Source organism: Oncorhynchus gorbuscha, linkage group LG01 (genome assembly GCF_021184085.1).
Source record: "Oncorhynchus gorbuscha isolate QuinsamMale2020 ecotype Even-year linkage group LG01, OgorEven_v1.0, whole genome shotgun sequence".
NCBI lineage: Eukaryota > Metazoa > Chordata > Actinopteri > Salmoniformes > Salmonidae > Oncorhynchus > Oncorhynchus gorbuscha.
In genome coordinates, this window is record NC_060173.1 from 111,657,638 (window position 1) to 111,677,066 (window position 19,429).

A 19,429-nucleotide genomic window follows, 5' to 3' on the forward strand; every position below is an offset into this window, starting at 1 on the left:
AAGTCTGTATATTTGGTATTGTGTACAGTAGATAGTATATGGGGCGGCAGGGTAGCCTAGTGGTTAGAGCGTTGGCTAGTAACCAAAAGGTTGCAAGTTCAAATCCCCCAGCTGACAAGGTACAAATCTGTCTTTCTGCCCCGGAACAGGCAGTTAACCCAATGTTCCTAGGCCGTCATTGAAAATAAGAATTTGTTCTTAACTGACTTGCCTAGTAAAATAAAGGTTCAAAAAATAAAAAATATGTGTCTACTGGATGTGAAAACCTTTCTCTTTCTCTTCATACAGGTGGATGGAGGTAATTCGCAGCGCCACAGTCTCTGCCAGCCATAACCGCATTCTGAGCCGGAAAGAGTCCCATCCGTACTGACCCAAAGAGCAGGAGGGTTCTCTCCCTGTCTCCCCGTGCCTCTTCTCCTCACCACAACCTCTCCCATAGGGTCTGGCCACATACAGCCTCTCTTCACACTACGACTCCCTCTAGCAGCAAGCTGGAACCACACATTCACTTGTCTGGAATCTGTTGATTTCCTTTTCTCCATGGATCTGGGACGTGTGTACATTGAGCAGTGTCCAATGCACAATCTTGGTGCTTATTGATGTGGTGACATGTCCGCTGGTTTAGACTGCAAACAGAGACAGACATTTTCAGCATTTTTTTTATACTCTGCTCTGAATCTCTCTTTTTTTTGTAGGACGTCATTTTGTACTGTTAACGGAGCACATACTATACTTCTGTTTTCTAACGGAGCACATACTATACTTCTGTTTTCTAACGGAGCACATACTATACTTCTGTTTTCAACGGAGCACATACTATACTTCTGTTTTCAACGGAGCACATACTATACTTCTGTTTTCAACGGAGCACATACTATACTTCTGTTTTCAACGGAGCACATACTATACTTCTGTTTTCAACGGAGCACATACTATACTTCTGTTTTCTAACGGAGCACATACTATACTTCTGTTTTCAACGGAGCACATACTATACTTCTGTTTTCAACGGAGCACATACTATACTTCTGTTTTCAACAGAGCACATACTATACTTCTGTTTTCTAACAGAGCACATACTATACTTCTGTTTTCTAACGGATCACATACTATACTTCTGTTTTCAACGGAGCACATACTATACTTCTGTTTTCAACAGAGCACATACTATACTTCTGTTTTCTAACAGAGCACATACTATACTTCTGTTTTCTAACGGAGCACATACTATACTTCTGTTTTCTAACGGAGCACTTACTATACTTCTGTTTTCAACGGAGCACATACTATACTTCTGTTTTCTAACGGAGCACATTCTATACTTCTGTTTTCAACGGAGCACATACTATACTTCTGTTTTCAACGGAGCACATACTATACTTCTGTTTTCTAATGGAGCACATACTATACTTCTGTTTTCTAACGGAGCACATTCTATACTTCTGTTTTCAACGGAGCACATACTATACTTCTGTTTTCACATTCTGTCATTGGATCGTTTTATGGTGGAAACTGATTCTGCGGTTGTTGTTGTTTTAAAAAAAAAACTGTTTTTCATTTAGGATATCACTGCATCCTCAAGGTCTTTTGTCTCCTTGTTCATTTAATGGGGGGAAAAACAAAACAAAAAAAGCTGCTTTGAAATCCAACAGCTTGAGTGTCTAAACAGGTCTACCGTTGTCCTAGATTTTACACTGCAAATGTCTAAACAGGTCTACCGTTGTCCTAGATTTTACACTGCAAATGTCTAAACAGGTCTACCGTTGTCCTAGATTTTACACTGCAAATGTCTAAACAGGTCTACCGTTGTCCTAGATTTTACACTGCAAATGTCTAAACAGGTCTACCGTTGTCCTAGATTTTACACTGCAAATGTCTAAACAGGTCTACCGTTGTCCTAGATTTTACACTGCAAATGTCAAAACAGGTCTACTATTGTCCTAGATTTTACACTGCAAATGTCAAAACAGGTCTACCGTTGTCCTAGATTTTACAACGCAAATGTCAAAACAGGTCTACCGTTGTCCTAGATTTTACACTGCAAATGTCTAAACAGGTCTACCATTGTCCTAGATTTTACACTGCAAATGTCAAAATAGGTCTACCGTTGTCCTAGATTTTACACTGCAAATGTTAAAACAGGTCTACCGTTATCCTAGATTTTACACTGCAAATGTCAAAACAGGTCTACCGTTGTCCTAGATTTTACACTGCAAATGTCAAAACAGGTCTACCGTTGTCCTAGATTTTACACTGCAAATGTTAAAACAGGTCTACCGTTGTCCTAGATTTTACACTGCAAATGTTAAAACAGGTCTACCGTTGTCCTAGATTTTACACTGCAAATGTTAAAACAGGTCTACCGTTGTCCTAGATTTTACACTGCAAATGTTAAAACAGGTCTACCGTTGTCCTAGATTTTACACTGCAAATGTCTAAACAGGTCTACCGTTGTCCTAGATTTTACACTGCAAATGTTAAAACAGGTCTACCGTTGTCCTAGATTTTACACTGCAAATGTCTAAACAGGTCTACCGTTGTCCTAGATTTTACACTGCAAATGTCTAAACAGGTCTACCGTTGTCCTAGATTTTACACTGCAAATGTCTAAACAGGTCTACCGTTGTCCTAGATTTTACACTGCAAATGTTAAAACAGGTCTACCGTTGTCCTAGATTTTACACTGCAAATGTTAAAACAGGTCTACCGTTGTCCTAGATTTTACACTGCAAATGTCTAAACAGGTCTACCGTTGTCCTAGATTTTACACTGCAAATGTTAAAACAGGTCTACCGTTGTCCTAGATTTTACACTGCAAATGTTAAAACAGGTCTACCGTTGTCCTAGATTTTACACTGCAAATGTCTAAACAGGTCTACCATTGTCCTAGATTTTACACTGCAAATGTTAAAACAGGTCTACCGTTGTCCTAGATTTTACACTGCAAATGTTAAAACAGGTCTACCGTTGTCCTAGATTTTACACTGCAAATGTCTAAACAGGTCTACCGTTGTCCTAGATTTTACACTGCCAATGTTAAAACAGGTCTACCGTTGTCCTAGATTTTACACTGCAAATGTTAAAACAGGTCTACCGTTGTCCTAGATTTTACACTGCAAATGTCTAAACAGGTCTACCGTTGTCCTAGATTTTACACTGCAAATGTTAAAACAGGTCTACCGTTGTCCTAGATTTTACACTGCAAATGTTAAAACAGGTCTACCGTTGTCCTAGATTTTACACTGCAAATGTTAAAACAGGTCTACCGTTGTCCTAGATTTTACACTGCAAATGTTAAAACAGGTCTACCGTTGTCCTAGATTTTACACTGCAAATGTCTAAACAGGTCTACCGTTGTCCTAGATTTTACACTGCAAATGTTAAAACAGGTCTACCGTTGTCCTAGATTTTACACTGCAAATGTTAAAACAGGTCTACCGTTGTCCTAGATTTTACACTGCAAATGTCTAAACAGGTCTACCGTTGTCCTAGATTTTACACTGCAAATGTTAAAACAGGTCTACCGTTGTCCTAGATTTTACACTGCAAATGTTAAAACAGGTCTACCGTTGTCCTAGATTTTACACTGCAAATGTTAAAACAGGTCTACCGTTGTCCTAGATTTTACACTGCAAATGTTAAAACAGGTCTACCGTTGTCCTAGATTTTACACTGCAAATGTCTAAACAGGTCTACCGTTGTCCTAGATTTTACACTGCAAATGTTAAAACAGGTCTACCGTTGTCCTAGATTTTACACTGCAAATGTTAAAACAGGTCTACCGTTGTCCTAGATTTTACACTGCAAATGTCTAAACAGGTCTACCGTTGTCCTAGATTTTACACTGCAAATGTTAAAACAGGTCTACCGTTGTCCTAGATTTTACACTGCAAATGTCTAAACAGGTCTACCGTTGTCCTAGATTTTACACTGCAAATGTTAAAACAGGTCTACCGTTGTCCTAGATTTTACACTGCAAATGTTAAAACAGGTCTACCGTTGTCCTAGATTTTACACTGCAAATGTTAAAACAGGTCTACCGTTGTCCTAGATTTTACACTGCAAATGTTAAAACAGGTCTACCGTTGTCCTAGATTTTACACTGCACTTATATTACGTCAGCGGGGAGGAGACTTAAAATGTGTCGTTAAACAGTCCACTTTAAAATACTTTTTTATATATATAAATATATATAAATATAAGATGTCTCTGGAGAATGTGAGTAACCTTGTGAAAACATGGATGATCAGTAAAAATATCCAAATATGTAGTTGTACTATTGACAGGACTCTAAAACTACTTTAAAAACGATCAGGTTCGTCACCATCACCAATAACGCCATTATTCGGCAAGCATAGTGAATATTTCTCTTACATGAGGATCTTTTGTCGTGTGGATAGCGCTGAGGGTTTTCTGAATAATATTATATTCCACCCTTAACAGTGTGAGACATGATCATAATCTGTGTATTATGAAGGACACTGTAATGGAAAGCTTTAAAGAATATGCGTGAACCAAAATATCAACTTTCAGTTCCAAGCACCATTGCCCTTGTTGGACTAGGCTGCCCATATGTAAGAGACATTTAGGAATTTAAATGAAATGGATCTATGCATATGACAGGGTTTATGAAGTGTAGCATTCCAGAGGGTATTGAGGGTGTGCTGCCAGACAACAGAGAGAGCTCTTTGGCATTGAAAGCAATAAAATAAAAAATACATTTATTTGAACATTGTATTGTGAGTTTTATTTGCATGGTCCACAATAGTTAACTTTCAATGTTTTGGACCACTTTCACTTCAATGCGCTCTACAATATTATTAAAATGCTGTTTCTTGTATGACCCATAGGCGGTATCGTTGATCAATAACATAAAGCCTGTTCCGTTGTGCTCGTCACATTGGCTACTGCCCCCGAAGTTATTGCACTCATGATTTCCATCTGATGAAAGGAGAAATCGACATAGGCATCCTAAAAACGAAATGGGTTATTGCCATTTCCTCTTAAAATGTCGAATTTTGAAATGTTGTGAACTTAACTGCATTTTAATTCTACACGTTTAACGTTTAAATATTCAAATCATTGAACAATTAGTTCCCCTATGGAACAGAAAGACAGTGCATGGTATCTTCTTTCCACGTTTTGTTTTTTACCCATAAATATAATTGTAAAAATAATTACAGTAGCATACATTCATAGCGTGCTCATAGAGAAAGTAAAGTGGGCAGGTCTTTGTACATGAATGGAGTGTGGAGGAGTACAGAATGGTGCCGCCACTGTTTCCAGAACGGAGCACGCAGATTACGTCATGGATTACCGTTCTCCTAGCAGCAGGATAATATGCTGGCACCAGGATTCAGTATATATATATATTTTAAAAAAAAATAAGAGTCCCCCTTCCAAAACAGGCTAAACTTGGGGAATATCGATTTTTGTTAGCACTCTAGTGCCGTACAACTGTTTTTCACAGCATTGCAACCACCTTTGGAAAAAATAAATGGATCATTTGATGTATTTGATTTAATACTGTATTATTTATGACAGCATTTCTTTTGAAAGTTTTCACATTGGGATTTTGAAAGGTGTCGTGTAGGCTATATTTAAAGAAATACACTTTCAATAAAAAAAAAAAAATATATATATATATATATATATGTTATCAGAATGACAGAACAGTTTTAATACAGAGTGCTGGTGAGTCCTTACTCCACAAACTCAATTCACTGCAATGTAATACAAGGTATATGGGATACTTACAGTATTGGGTTGTAGAGGAATAAATGTACTGCCTGTCTAATATAAACTGGGCTGGGAAATACTCAGCCTGGGATCTACAAACCAAATATGTGCAGTTCTTGACGAGGACTGTGTTGTACACATCCAACAGAAATTTGTTCACCCCCCAACCCCCTCCATAGCCCCCAAAGCAATACACTGTTATGGACTGTACATGGGATGCAGATTGGCTTGTAGAGAGAACTTTTCTATATGTCTCGGGTAAAGTGGAAATACTCAGCAGTGTTTCTGCTAACCAAATATTGTTCTTTTCGGGGGACGGGGGGACTGTGTCAGTAGATCAATCAAATGAGAGATTTCTGTAGGAGATGCTACCCAGCAATTGGGATGTTGGAAAGAGCACAAGTTAAAACAACCACAATTTTCCAATCAATCCCCTAGTAATGTATAAAACTGGTGAAAAGTGTATTTCATCCTGATATTTGTGTTTTAATAAGACAGAGGCCCAGTAACAATCAGTTGTATTTTCTGACACTTTGGACAGATAAGGATGATCAATGAATTAGTCCGACCCAAGTCCAAGAAGCCAACCATTGGATTAATTGAGACCAATGTTCCCTCTAAACGGTGTAGCCTTAAAGGGGCAGTGTTATATTTTGAGACAGGCTTGAATAAGTAGTAGGCAGAGGGAAGCATAATTTGACTGATTCTTTGTAGTAACTAGTATGGGAATAATAATGTATTTTATTTTGTAAAGTGGTCTCTTGCATCAAACAACACAACTCATGGAATGTAGGCCCTACATTGAACACTACATATTGGCTGCTACTGTAGGCTGAATTATAGAACAGCTATTTCCATGTTAAAATATGATGGGATACATTTTTCTCCATTGTTTTTGATGGTGGGGCCACTCTGGTAGACCTAAATTATGATCAAATAGCCACAGTAGCCTACTTGACCACTGTTAAACCTGTAACTTAAAGCGAGTACAGCCACAGTGATCACAGTAAACGTGCACCGGAAGTTGTGTTGTGGAAGGGAGGGGTAAGAGTCCTTAAACTGTCATTCTTGTTGTTGTTTGTTTTTTCATGAATGCGTGTGTTTGATGTTGTGTCTGGCCTGCGCTGTGTCTCTCACCGTATCACAGTGCATCTTCTTGTATGTGTAACAGTATAATTTTAGACCGTCCCCTCGCCCATACCCGGGCGCGGACCAGAGACCCTCTGCACACATCAACAACTGTCACCCACGAAGCATCGTTACCCATCGCTACACAAAAGCCACCGCTAACTAAGCTAGCCGTTTCACATCTGTTACATACAAGTTATAACAGGTATGTCAGTCCATCACTAGTCGTTATAACAGGTATGCTAGTCCATCACTAGTCGTTATAACAGGTATGCTAGTCCATCACTAGTCGTTATAACAGGTATGCCAGTCCATCACTAGTCGTTATAACAGGTATGCCAGTCCATCACTAGTCGTTATAACAGGTATGTCAGTCCATCACTAGTCGTTATAACAGGTATGTCAGTCCATCACTAGTCGTTATAACAGGTATGTCAGTCCATCACTAGACGTTATAACAGGTATGCCAGTCCATCACTAGTCGTTATAACAGGTATGATAGTCCATCACTAGTCGTTATAACAGGTATGCTAGTCCATCACTAGTCGTTATAACAGGTATGTCAGTCCATCACTAGTCGTTATAACAGGTATGCCAGTCCATCACTAGTCGTTATAACAGGTATGCTAGTCCATCACTGGTCGTTATAACAGGTATGCTAGTCCATCACTAGTCGTTATAACAGGTATGCCAGTCCATCACTAGTCGTTATAACAGGTATGATAGTCCATCACTAGTCGTTATAACAGGTATGTCAGTCCATCACTAGTCGTTATAACAGGTATGCTAGTCCATCACTAGTCGTTATAACAGGTATGTCAGTCCATCACTAGTCGTTATAACAGGTATGCTAGTCCATCACTAGTCGTTATAACAGGTATGCTAGTCCATCACTAGTCGTTATAACAGGTATGCTAGTCCATCACTAGTCGTTATAACAGGTATGCTAGTCCATCACTAGTCGTTATAACAGGTATGCCAGTCCATCACTAGTCGTTATAACAGGTATGTCAGTCCATCACTAGTCATTATAACAGGTATGTCAGTCCATCACTAGTCGTTATAACAGGTATGTCAGTCCATCACTAGTCGTTATAACAGGTATGCTAGTCCATCACTAGTCGTTATAACAGGTATGTCAGTCCATCACTAGTCGTTATAACAGGTATGCCAGTCCATCACTAGTCGTTATAACAGGTATGTCAGTCCATCACTAGACATTATAACAGGTATGCCAGTCCATCACTAGTCGTTATAACAGGTATGATAGTCCATCACTAGTCGTTATAACAGGTATGCTAGTCCATCACTAGTCATTATAACAGGTATGTCAGTCCATCACTAGTCGTTATAACAGGTATGCCAGTCCATCACTAGTCGTTATAACAGGTATGCTAGTCCATCACTGGTCGTTATAACAGGTATGCTAGTCCATCACTAGTCGTTATAACAGGTATGCCAGTCCATCACTAGTCGTTATAACAGGTATGATAGTCCATCACTAGTCGTTATAACAGGTATGCTAGTCCATCACTAGTCGTTATAACAGGTATGTCAGTCCATCACTAGTCATTATAACAGGTATGCCAGTCCATCACTAGTCGTTATAACAGGTATGATAGTCCATCACTAGTCGTTATAACAGGTATGCTAGTCCATCACTAGTCGTTATAACAGGTATGTCAGTCCATCACTAGTCATTATAACAGGTATGCCAGTCCATCACTAGTCGTTATAACAGGTATGCTAGTCCATCACTGGTCGTTATAACAGGTATGCTAGTCCATCACTAGTCATTATAACAGGTATGTCAGTCCATCACTAGTCGTTATAACAGGTATGCCAGTCCATCACTAGTCGTTATAACAGGTATGTCAGTCCATCATTGGTCGTTATAACAAGTATGCTAGTCCATCACTAGTCGTTATAACAGGTATGCTAGTCCATCACTGGTCGTTATAACAGGTATGCTAGTCCATCACTAGTCGTTATAACAGGTATGATAGTCCATCACTAGTCGTTATAACAGGTATGCTAGTCCATCACTAGTCGTTATAACAGGTATGCTAGTCCATCACTGGTCGTTATAACATTTATGCTAGTCCATCACTAGTCGTTATAACAGGTATGCTAGTCCATCACTAGTTGTTATAACAGGTATGCTAATCCATCACTAGTCATTATAACAGGTATGTCAGTCCATCATTGGTCGTTATAACAGGTATGCTAGTCCATCACTAGTCGTTATAACAGGTATGCTAGTCCATCACTGGTCGTTATAACAGGTATGCTAGTCCATCACTAGTTGTTATAACAGGTATGATAGTCCATCACTAGTCGTTATAACAGGTATGCTAGTCCATCACTAGTCGTTATAACAGGTATGCGTGGTCCTTCTGTAGCTCAGTTCGTAGAGCATGGCGCTTGTAACGCCAGGGTAGTGGGTTCGATTTCCATCACTGGTCGTTGTAACAGGTATGCCAGTCCATCATTAGTCGTTATAACAGGTCTATAACAGGTCTCTACAGCCCAGTATTCTCAGCATACCAGTGTGAACATTGTATTTAGCCATTATTAGGCTGAAAAAATGTTTTTAAAACCATATGTTTGATTTGTTTTTATACTTATTGCCCTTTCTTGTTGGTACAATAAAAGTGGCAATTGATTACAATTATTTATTCTTTAAATTAGTTATCCACATTGCAATGTTTTGAAATGGGCGCTTTTATTTTGAAGGTTTCAACATTACCATATGGACGTGACGTTATTTGTGTTGCTGGCAGAATACTAGTGATTTCGTCTGGCTGACGTCGTCGCATGAGCCTACACCGTCACCGACCATTTGGAGACGGAGGGGCGGCGGTAATGAGACCGTGACAGCTCTGAAGAATGGTTTATTATGACAACAATAACTCCGCGGGGGAATGTAACGGCTACAAGTGAAAGTAATACAATACAACTTTCACTTGTAATTGGTGTAAATTATGAGATCGAAAAGGCATACTCAACCACCTAAACATGATCCGGTTTCAAACGCAATGTGCGCACTAGTGGAGTTGAATAAACTGATTAATTAACCGGTTTATAAATTCAGTTTTAACTTTTATTTGACGTTTAATCAATTCTTGAAAGAAATTGATGAAAGGCAGAACTCGACAATGTCTGTTCCAGTACATCCGGAGACCAGGAAATTTACAAGGGGACTAAGTAAACCTGGCACTGCGGCTGAACTAAGGCAAAGTGTCTCTGAGGTTGTCAGGACCTCCGTGTTTATTGTAAGTACACCATTTCCATACCTTCTTTCTCTACGTAATCTTTCGCTTTTTTTCTATCATACATCTGTCTGCCATTGTGCCTTGTGTGTTGTTACTTTGTAGCTTATCGAGGTGTCACCCAACCTGTCCATGTGTCTCTAGAGTTCTGACTGGAGGTCAGCTGGTGGAGCGCTATGATACTCTTACTCAACATGTGTCCCAATAAGATCTGAATTCCATTTTGTATAAGTACTTGAAAGCATGAAATGATGCATTCAATGTTGGGGGGGTTTTACATATTATTTGACTTGACCTTTTATTTTTTTAAATTACTCCGGTGTGTTTTGTCATCTTCACCTGCCTCACTCACGTTATTGAGTTTTATTCCATTCGAGTTAAACAGGTTTCACCATCTGATCCTCCATTAAGGTCAATCCCATCCTTCTTTCATTGATCCAATATGCAGATGAGATAGAGGCACACAGCAGCAATGGTAGGCCTATAGGCTACATGGATAATTATGGATATTTTAAAAAACATCTAACCTTTGGGGTAGAGGGGATTCTACTAAGCTAACATATGGAATTGTTTTAAGATTGATCTTTTAACTATTTAATTTAGAATTTTAAGACCCATGAATGTAAAAAGAAAGAAGATATATAAAACAATTATTTGATAAAATATAGAATTTGGCCGACTATAGCCCATAGAAACGCATTGAATTACACATGAATAAATGGCAAAACAGACAGTAAAACAATGAATCATAAGGAATACATGTTTTAAGTGTCTGTCCTATATATAGGAGGAGATACAGCACGTGGAAAGGATTCAGACCCTTTGACTTTTTCCACTTTTATATTTATGTTACAGCTTTATTCTATAATGGACCCCCCCCCCCCCCCCCCCTCATCAATCTACAAACAATACCTCATAAGGACAAAGCAAAAACAGGTTTTTAAAGATTTTGGCAAATGTATTACGAATAAAAACTGAAATATCACTTGTACAGTGTATATGGAATGTGTTCTTCCCTTTTCCATGTTTTGTTACATTACAGCCTCATTCTAAAACTGATTAAATTAAATACAAATCTCATCAATCTACACAAAATACCCTATAATGACAAAGCGGAAACAGGTTTATATCTTTGCAAATGTACAAAACATAAAACCAGATAATCTTATTTACATAAGTATTCAGATCCTTTGCTATGCGACTGGAGATTGAGCTGAAGCACATCCTGTTTCCATTGATCGTCCTTGAATTGTTTCTACAACTTGATTGGAGTCCACCAGTGGTAAATTAAATTAATTGGACATGATTTGGAAAGGCACACGTCTATATAATGTCCCACAGTTGACGGGCCGCCCCCAGGTGGTGAGGGTAGGCAACAACACATCTGCCACGCTGATGCTCAACACGGGGGCCACTCAGGGGTGCATGCTTAGCCCCCTCCTGTGCTCCCTGTTCACCCATGACTGCGGGGCCAAGCATGACTCCAACATCATCATTAAGTTTGCCGACGACATCAATGACAGCCAAAAGGGAGGAGATCAGAGACCAGGCAGTGTGGTGCCAGCACAACAACCTCTCCCTCAACGTGATCAAGACAAAGGAAAAGGAGTGCCGAGCACGCCCCCGTTCTAATCGACAGGGCTGTAGAGGAGCAGGTTGAGAGCTTAGAGTTTCTTGGTGTCCACATCACCAACAAACTATCATGGTCCAAACACACCAAGACAGTTGTGATGACAATGCCTATTCCCCCTCAGGAGACTGAAATGATTTGTCATGGGTCCTCAGATCCTCAAAAAGTTGTACAGTGGCACCATTGAGAGCATCCTGGTTGTATCACTGCCTGATACGGCAACTGCTCGGCCTTCGACCACAAGGCGCTACAGAGTAGTTGTCACGGTTTTCATGTGGTGAAGGAGAGTCGGACCAAACTGCAGCGTGTATATTGCGATCCATGTTTAATCACACAACGTAACACGAATCCAAAACACAAACAGTACAAAACAATAAACGAAACGAAAACCGAAAACAGCCTATACTGGTGTTAACTAACACAGCACAAGGACATCAAGAAACTCAGGACAATCACCCACAATACAACCAAAAAATATGGCTGTCTAAATATGGTTCCCAATCAGAGACAACGATAAACACCTGCCTCTGATTGAGAACCACTTCAGACAGCCATAGACTAACCTAGAACACCCCACTAAGCTACAATCCCACTATCTACATACCACATACAAAAACCCATGTCACACCCTGGTCTGACCAAATACATGAAGAAAAACAGAAAATACTACGACCAGGGCGTGACAGTAGTGCGTACGGCCCAGTACATCACCGAGGCTAACCTGCCTGCCATCCAGGACCTCTACACCAGGCGGTGTCAGAGAAAGGCCCTAAAAATTGCCAAAGACTCCAACCACCATAGTCATAGACTGTTCTCTCTGCTAATGCACGGCAAAGTGGTACCGGAGCGCCACGTCTAGGTCCAAAAGGCTTCCTAACAGCCCCCCCCGCAATTGTTTTTACCGTGTATAGTCACTTTACAAATGACCTTGACTAACCTGTATATTAATATATGCCATTTTAGCAGACGCTTTTATCCAAAGCGACTTACAGTCATGTGTGCATACATTCTACGTATGGGTGGTCCCGGGAAACGAACCCGACTCGGTACCGGTACCCCCTGTATATATCCTCATTATTGTTATGCACATTTATTTATTGTGTTACTTTTTGATTGATTCAATTTTTTTACTTTAGTTTATTTAGTAAATATTTTCTTAACTCTTCCTGAACTGCATTGTTGATTAAGGGCTTGTAAGTAAAGCATTTCACTGTAAGGTCTGTTGTTTTCAGCGTATGTGACAAATACAGTTTGATTTGATATCTAAATATACAATTTGCAAATGCTCTGGGAGAAAGGAGTTTACACTTGTGTGTGTGTGTGTGTGTGTGTGTGTGTGTGTGTGTGTGTGTGTGTGTGTGTGTGTGTGTGTGTGTGTGTGTGTGTGTGTGTGTGTGTGTGTGTGTGTGTGTGTGTGTGTGTGTGTTTGTTGTGGTTTCGGAGTCATTTGTCATGTTCTGACCCTAGTTATTGTGTTAATTGTTTGTTTTAGAAGGTCAGGACGTGAGTTGGGTGGGCATTCTATGTTTTTAAATGTGTTTAAATAAATGCCATGGACAATTACCATGCCGCATATTGGTCCTCCGATCCTTCTCGCCTCTTCAGACGAAGAGGAGAAAAACCGTTACATCATTGTTCAAACTTTTCTGGAAGAAGTTACTAAGTAACCGAACTGGACACTGTCCAGGCTCTCTGTTACTGTCCAGGCTCTCTGTTACTGTCCAGGCTCTCTGTTACTGTCCAGGCTCTCTGTTACTGTCCATGGCTCTCTGTTACTGTCCAGGCTCTCTGTTACTGTCCAGGCTCTCTGTTACCGTCCAGGCTCTCTGTTACTGTCCAGGCTCTCTGTTACTGTCCAGGCTCTCTGTTACTGTCCAGGCTCTCTGTTACTGTCCAGGCTCTCTGTTACCGTCCAGGCTCTCTGTTACTGTCCAGGCTCTCTGTTACCGTCCAGGCTCTCTGTTACCGTCCAGGCTCTCTGTTACTGTCCAGGCTCTCTGTTACTGTCCAGGCTCTCTGTTACTGTCCAGGCTCTCTGTTACTGTCCAGGCTCTCTGTTACCGTCCAGGCTCTCTGTTACCGTCCAGGCTCTCTGTTACTGTCCAGGCTCTCTGTCACCACACCTTCATATTATGTATTCAGACAAAGGATTCTGGAGGAGGAGGAGACGAGGGATATGCATTTTTATAAGGAAGCCATTGTGAATATGACCGACTAAGGACAACTACCAAGTTGAGAATGGCCTGGTTGCAGCAGCTGCGTGAATATTATTTGACATCCTCCAACTGGCGGCCAACGTATGGTGGCTGGTAGGAGTCATGAAGCTGGAAGCACAGCTCTGTTGTTTTGGTGAAGTGGGGACTCTCAGTGGAATGGGACAGGAATGTGATTGCACACGAGACCTCTGTCCACACACACACACACACACACACACACACACACACACACACACACACACACACACACACACACACACACACACACACACACACACACACACACACACACACACACACACACACACACACACACACACACACACACACACACACACACACACACACACATCTTGTAAGTAATTCCTCTGTGAAACATGTAAATACCCTCATAGGCAGAGCAGGATCTCTTTCAGCAACGTAACGGGGAGATTCTGACGGATCCCCCACCATTCTGGACGATTGGATTTCAGTCTAGATTACAACACAAATGTATTGTACTCTTTCTGTCTGAAAGATTGTAATCCAAAATGGCCACTAAGAAGTCATAATGAGCTGAATAGATTATCTTTGGTCGGTAGATATTGTATGGCTCCAACTAGAAAGTCATGGATTGGATAAATGCAAATGTTGGATTTTGGAAGCATACACTGTCCACTCTTCTACTTATTAGCCAGTTTATGGTGTTTCTGAGAGGACATACTGGGCAGAGACCCTTTGTTTATTGTTGGAGTAGAGTGACTGGATAGGGCTCATCCCTGAGATGTCTCTCTGTTTCTCCATGCCCAGAGCAGAGCCAGGGTTCTCTCTGTGAATACCCAGGGTTCTCTCTGTGAATACCTAGGTTTCTCTCTGTGAATACCCAGGTTTCTCTCTGTGAATACCCAGGTTTCTCTCTGTGAATACCCAGGTTTCTCTCTGTGAATACCCAGGTTTCTCTCTGTGAATACCCAGGTTTCTCTCTGTGAATAACCAGGTTTCTCTCTGTGAATATCCAGGTTTCTCTCTGTGAATACCCAGGTTTTTCTCTGTGACTACCCAGGTTTCTCTCTGTGAATACCCAGGTTTCTCACTGTGAATACCCAGTTTTCTCTTTGTGAATACTCTGTTTTCTCTCTGTGAATACTCTGTTTTCTCTCTGTGAATACCCAGTTTTCTCTCTGTGAATACCCAGGTTTATCTCTGTGAATACTCTGTTTTCTCTCTGTGAATACTCTGTTTTCTCTGTGAATACCCAGGTTTCTCTCTGTGAATACCCAGGTTTCTCTCTGTGAATACCCAGGTTTCTCTCTGTGAATACCATTAGAACCATAATGGACGTCATCAGCTTTGAATGTGTTGCTGCTGATGCTGGTGGTGCTGATGGGCTGATGGTCTGATTGTCTGATAGGCTGATGGGCTGATGGTCTGATTGTCTGATGGGCTGATGGGCTGATGGGCTGATGGGATGATGGGCTGATGGTCTGATGGGCTGATGGTCTTAGCCCGTTGATGACAGCTACAAATGATCTGTTAACACACAAGTGCTATAAAGCAGCTGTTGTGTAATTGGGGGGCGGTTGTGTAATTGCAATCAATAGTCCATGTTGCATTTCAGCTAATGTTGATAGACTTAGATCCTCCCTGGCCCTGCTGTTGGTGGGAACCTGGGGGAGGGATATCATCTCACACAGCCTCCAGGCCTGTCATATGGTCCAGGCCTGTCATATCTGTATAGCCAAGGCCGCGGGAGCCTCGCGGGGGGCCCTTTTGTTCGTCACAGAGGGCGATGGAGAAATCTGACACCGCATAAACTGTTTGGCAGGCGGTACAGCAGAGCATTTCCTGTCTCAATTAAACTGACCTACTGAGCATCAACAAACAGTCGTCATTACTCTCCGAGTAATTGTTCATTTCCCTCTTTCACTCGCAGTCTTTTGTTATCATCCATGATGCTTTTTCTTCAGGAGTCATTTATAGTAGCAGTCACGGTGTTGTTGTGAGCAACCCTCACATAAGTGTACAGACAGACAGCTCAACAACCCTCACATCAGTGTACAGACAGACAGCTCAACAACCCTCACACCAGTGTACAGACAGACAGCTCAACAACCCTCACATCAGTGTACAGACAGACAGCTCAACAACCCTCACACCAGTGTACAGACAGACAGCTCAACAACCCTCACGTCAGTGTACAGACAGACAGCTCAACAACCCTCACATCAGTGTACAGACAGACAGCTCAACAACCCTCACATCAGTGTACAGACAGACAGCTCAACAACCCTCACATCAGTGTACAGACAGACAGCTCAACAACCCTCACATCAGTGTACAGACAGACAGCTCAACAACCCTCACATCAGTGTACAGACAGACAGCTCAACAACCCTCACATCAGTGTACAGACAGACAGCTCAACAACCCTCACATCAGTGTACAGACAGACAGCTCAACAACCCTCACATCAGTGTACAGACAGACAGCTCAACAACCCTCACATCAGTGTACAGACAGACAGCTCAACAACCCTCACATCAGTGTACAGACAGACAGCTCAACAACCCTCACATCAGTGTACAGACAGACAGCTCAACAACCCTCACATCAGTGTACAGACAGACAGCTCAACAACCCTCACATCAGTGTACAGACAGACAGCTCAACAACCCTCACAACAGTGTACCGACAGACAACTCATCAGGTGGTCGTGCCACAGACCAGGAACATTGTCTCCAGTGTAATTTCAATAAGTCTTTGACTCTGGCGGATAGCCATTCAAATCAAATCAAATGTATTTATAAAGCCCTTCGTACATCAGCTGATATCTCAAAGTGCTGTACAGAAACCCAGCCTAAAACCCCAAACAGCAAGCAATGCAGGTGTAGAAGCACAGTGGCTAGGAAAAACTCCCCAGAAAGGCCAAAACCTAGGAAGAAACCTAGAGAGGAACCAGGCTATGTGGGGTGGCCAGTCCTCTTCTGGCTGTGCCGGGTGGAGATTATAACAGAACATGGCCAAGATGTTCAAATGTTCCTAGATGACCAGCAGGGTCAAATAATAATAATCACAGTGGATGTCGAGGGTGCAACAGGTCAACACCTCAGGAGTAGATGTCAGTTGGCTTTTCATAGCCGACCATTCATCTCTACCTCTCCTGCTGTCTCTAGAGCGTTGAAAACAGCAGGTCTGGGACAGGTAGCACGTCCAGTGAACAGGTCAGGGTTCCATAGACGCAGGCAGAACAGTTGAACCTGGAGCAGCAGCACGCCCAGGTGGACAGGGGACAGCAAGGAGTCATCATGCCAGGTAGTCCTGAGGCAAGGTCCTCTGAGAGAGAGAAATAAAGAAAGAAAGAGAGAGAGAGAGTTAGAGAGAGCATACTTAAATTCACACAGAACAGCGGATATGACTGGAGAAATACTCCAGATATAACAGACTGACCCTAGCCCCCCGACACATAAACTACTGCAGCATAGATACTGGAGGCTGAGACAGCATTGACCTTTGACCCTGTCCGGATTATGTGAGAGGACTCTGGTGGATAGCCATTGCTTGACCTTTGAACCTGTACTGGATTATGTGAGAGGAAATCTGGTGGATAGCCATTGCTTGACCTTTGAACCTGTACTGGATTATGTGAGAGGTGTCTTTTGTAAAATGGACAATCCTTTAAAACGACCATTGTTATCAAATAGGCTTGTCATAAGTCTTTCTCTTACCTTTTCTAATTGTGATTAAGGGGAAATGAAAGGGTGTTTAATGTAGCCTAATGTTGTGTGGGATAGAGTGCCCGTAAGGTGGACTTTCTTTCGACTTGTTTTTATGGATGTGTGTATAAATATGTAATTTACTTTTCCAGCCCTATGCAGTCATGAATCCAGTGTTGAGCTTGGCCCTGTGAACCTGGTGAATGGATACTGTTGTTCCCCGTCAGGAACAGTAGAGATGGGTGGACTGTGGAGAATGACTGTGACATGCTGTATGCTGTATGCTACCCTCCTTGCCAGTCAGGAGATCAGTGGATTGTAATGGTTGTCCAGCAGAGCAGGCCTTAAGAAACTTTGTTGCACGCACTCTCTCCGATCTCTCTTTCTACCCCTCTCTCCCTTTGCTTTTTCTGCATCTCTCTCCAACTCTGGTCTCTCTCTGCTCTCTCTCTCTCTCGCTCTCTTTCTCTCTCTCTCTGGTCTCTCTGGTCTCCCTCTCTCTAGTCTCTCTGGTCTCTCTCTCTCTAGTCTCTCTGGTCTCCCTCTCTCTAGTCTCTCTGGTCTCTCTCTCTCTAGTCTCTCTGGTCTCTCTCTCTCTAGTCTCTCTGGTCTCTCTCGCTGTCTCTCTCTCTTTCTCTGGTTTCTCTCTCGCTCTCTGGTCTCTGGTCTCTCTCTCTCTCACTCTCTCTCTCTCTCTCTCTAGTCTCTCTGGTCTCTCTCTCTAGTCTCTCTGGTCTCTTTCTCTAGTCTCTCTGGTCTCTCTCGCTCTCTTTCTCTGGTCTCACTATCTCTGGTCTCTCTCTTTCTCTGGTCTCTCTCTCTCTGGTCTCTCTCTCTCTCTCTTTCTCTCTGGTCTCACTATCTCTGGTCTCTCAATTCAATTTCAATTCAAGGGCTCTATTGGCATGGGAAACATGTGTTAACATTGCCAAAGCAAGTGAGGTAGATAATATATAAAGTGAATATATAAAGTGAAATAAACTATAAAAATTAACAGTAAACATTACACATTCAGAAGTTTCAAAACAATAAAGACATTACAAATGTCATATTACATATACAGTGTTTTAACAATGTACAAATGGTAAAGGACACAATATAAAATAAATAATACATCTCTCTCTTTCTCTGGTCTCTCTCTCTCTGGTCTCTCTCTCTCTCTCTCTCTCTCTCTCTCTCTCTCTCTCTCTGGTCTCTCTCTCTCTCTCTCTCTCTCTCTCTCTCTCTCTCTCTCTCTCTCTCTGGTCTCTCTCTCTGGTCTCTCTCTCTCTCTCTCTCTCTCTCTCTCTCTCTCTCTCTCTCTCTCTCTCTCTCTCTCTCTCTCTCTCTCTTTCTCTCTCTCTCTCTCTGGTCTTAATTCATTTCAAATAAATTCAAGGGGTTTTATTTGCATGGGAAACATATGTTAGCGTTTCCAAAGCAAGTAGATAAGAAACAAAAGTGAAATAAATAATAAAAATGAACAGCAAACATTACACTCCAAAAGAATAGGTAGGCCAGTTGAGAACAAGTTCTCATTTAGAACTGCGACCTGGCCAAGATAAAGCAAAGCAGTGTGACAAAATCAACAACACAGAGTTACACATAAACAAACGTACAGTCAATAACACAATAAAAAAATATATGTACAGTGTGTTCAAATACTGTATGTACATCGTTGTAACGATGTGAAAATGGTTCAAGTACAAAAGGGAAAATAAATAAACATAAATATGGGTTGTATTTAGAATGGTGTTTGTTCTTCACTGGTTG

At 41.5% G+C, this 19,429-nt stretch overlaps 2 protein-coding genes across 9 annotated transcripts in view; both read left to right on the forward strand.

Moving 5' to 3' along the window:
* The window catches only part of LOC123993745 (FERM, ARHGEF and pleckstrin domain-containing protein 1-like), a 131,211-nt gene extending 125,791 nt beyond the window's left edge, over positions 1–5,420 (forward strand). For 2 of the 5 annotated variants that reach the window (XM_046297263.1, XM_046296520.1), the window contains one exon: positions 289–5,419. In XM_046297263.1, the coding sequence (XP_046153219.1) occupies positions 289–370 (82 nt within the window). In that variant the 3' untranslated portion in view covers positions 371–5,419. Of the gene's footprint in view, positions 1–288 lie in introns of all 5 variants that reach the window. The other 3 variants (XR_006831755.1, XM_046298532.1, XM_046299257.1) reach the window with 3 other exon arrangements.
* Positions 5,421–9,722: 4,302 nt separating this feature from the next.
* The window catches only part of LOC123996368 (dedicator of cytokinesis protein 9-like), a 189,373-nt gene continuing 179,666 nt past the window's right edge, over positions 9,723–19,429 (forward strand). For all 4 annotated transcript variants that reach the window (XM_046302578.1, XM_046307948.1, XM_046309542.1 and 1 more), the window contains exon 1: positions 9,723–10,142. In XM_046302578.1, the coding sequence (XP_046158534.1) occupies positions 10,026–10,142 (117 nt within the window). In that variant the 5' untranslated portion in view covers positions 9,723–10,025. The remainder of the gene's footprint in view (positions 10,143–19,429) is intronic.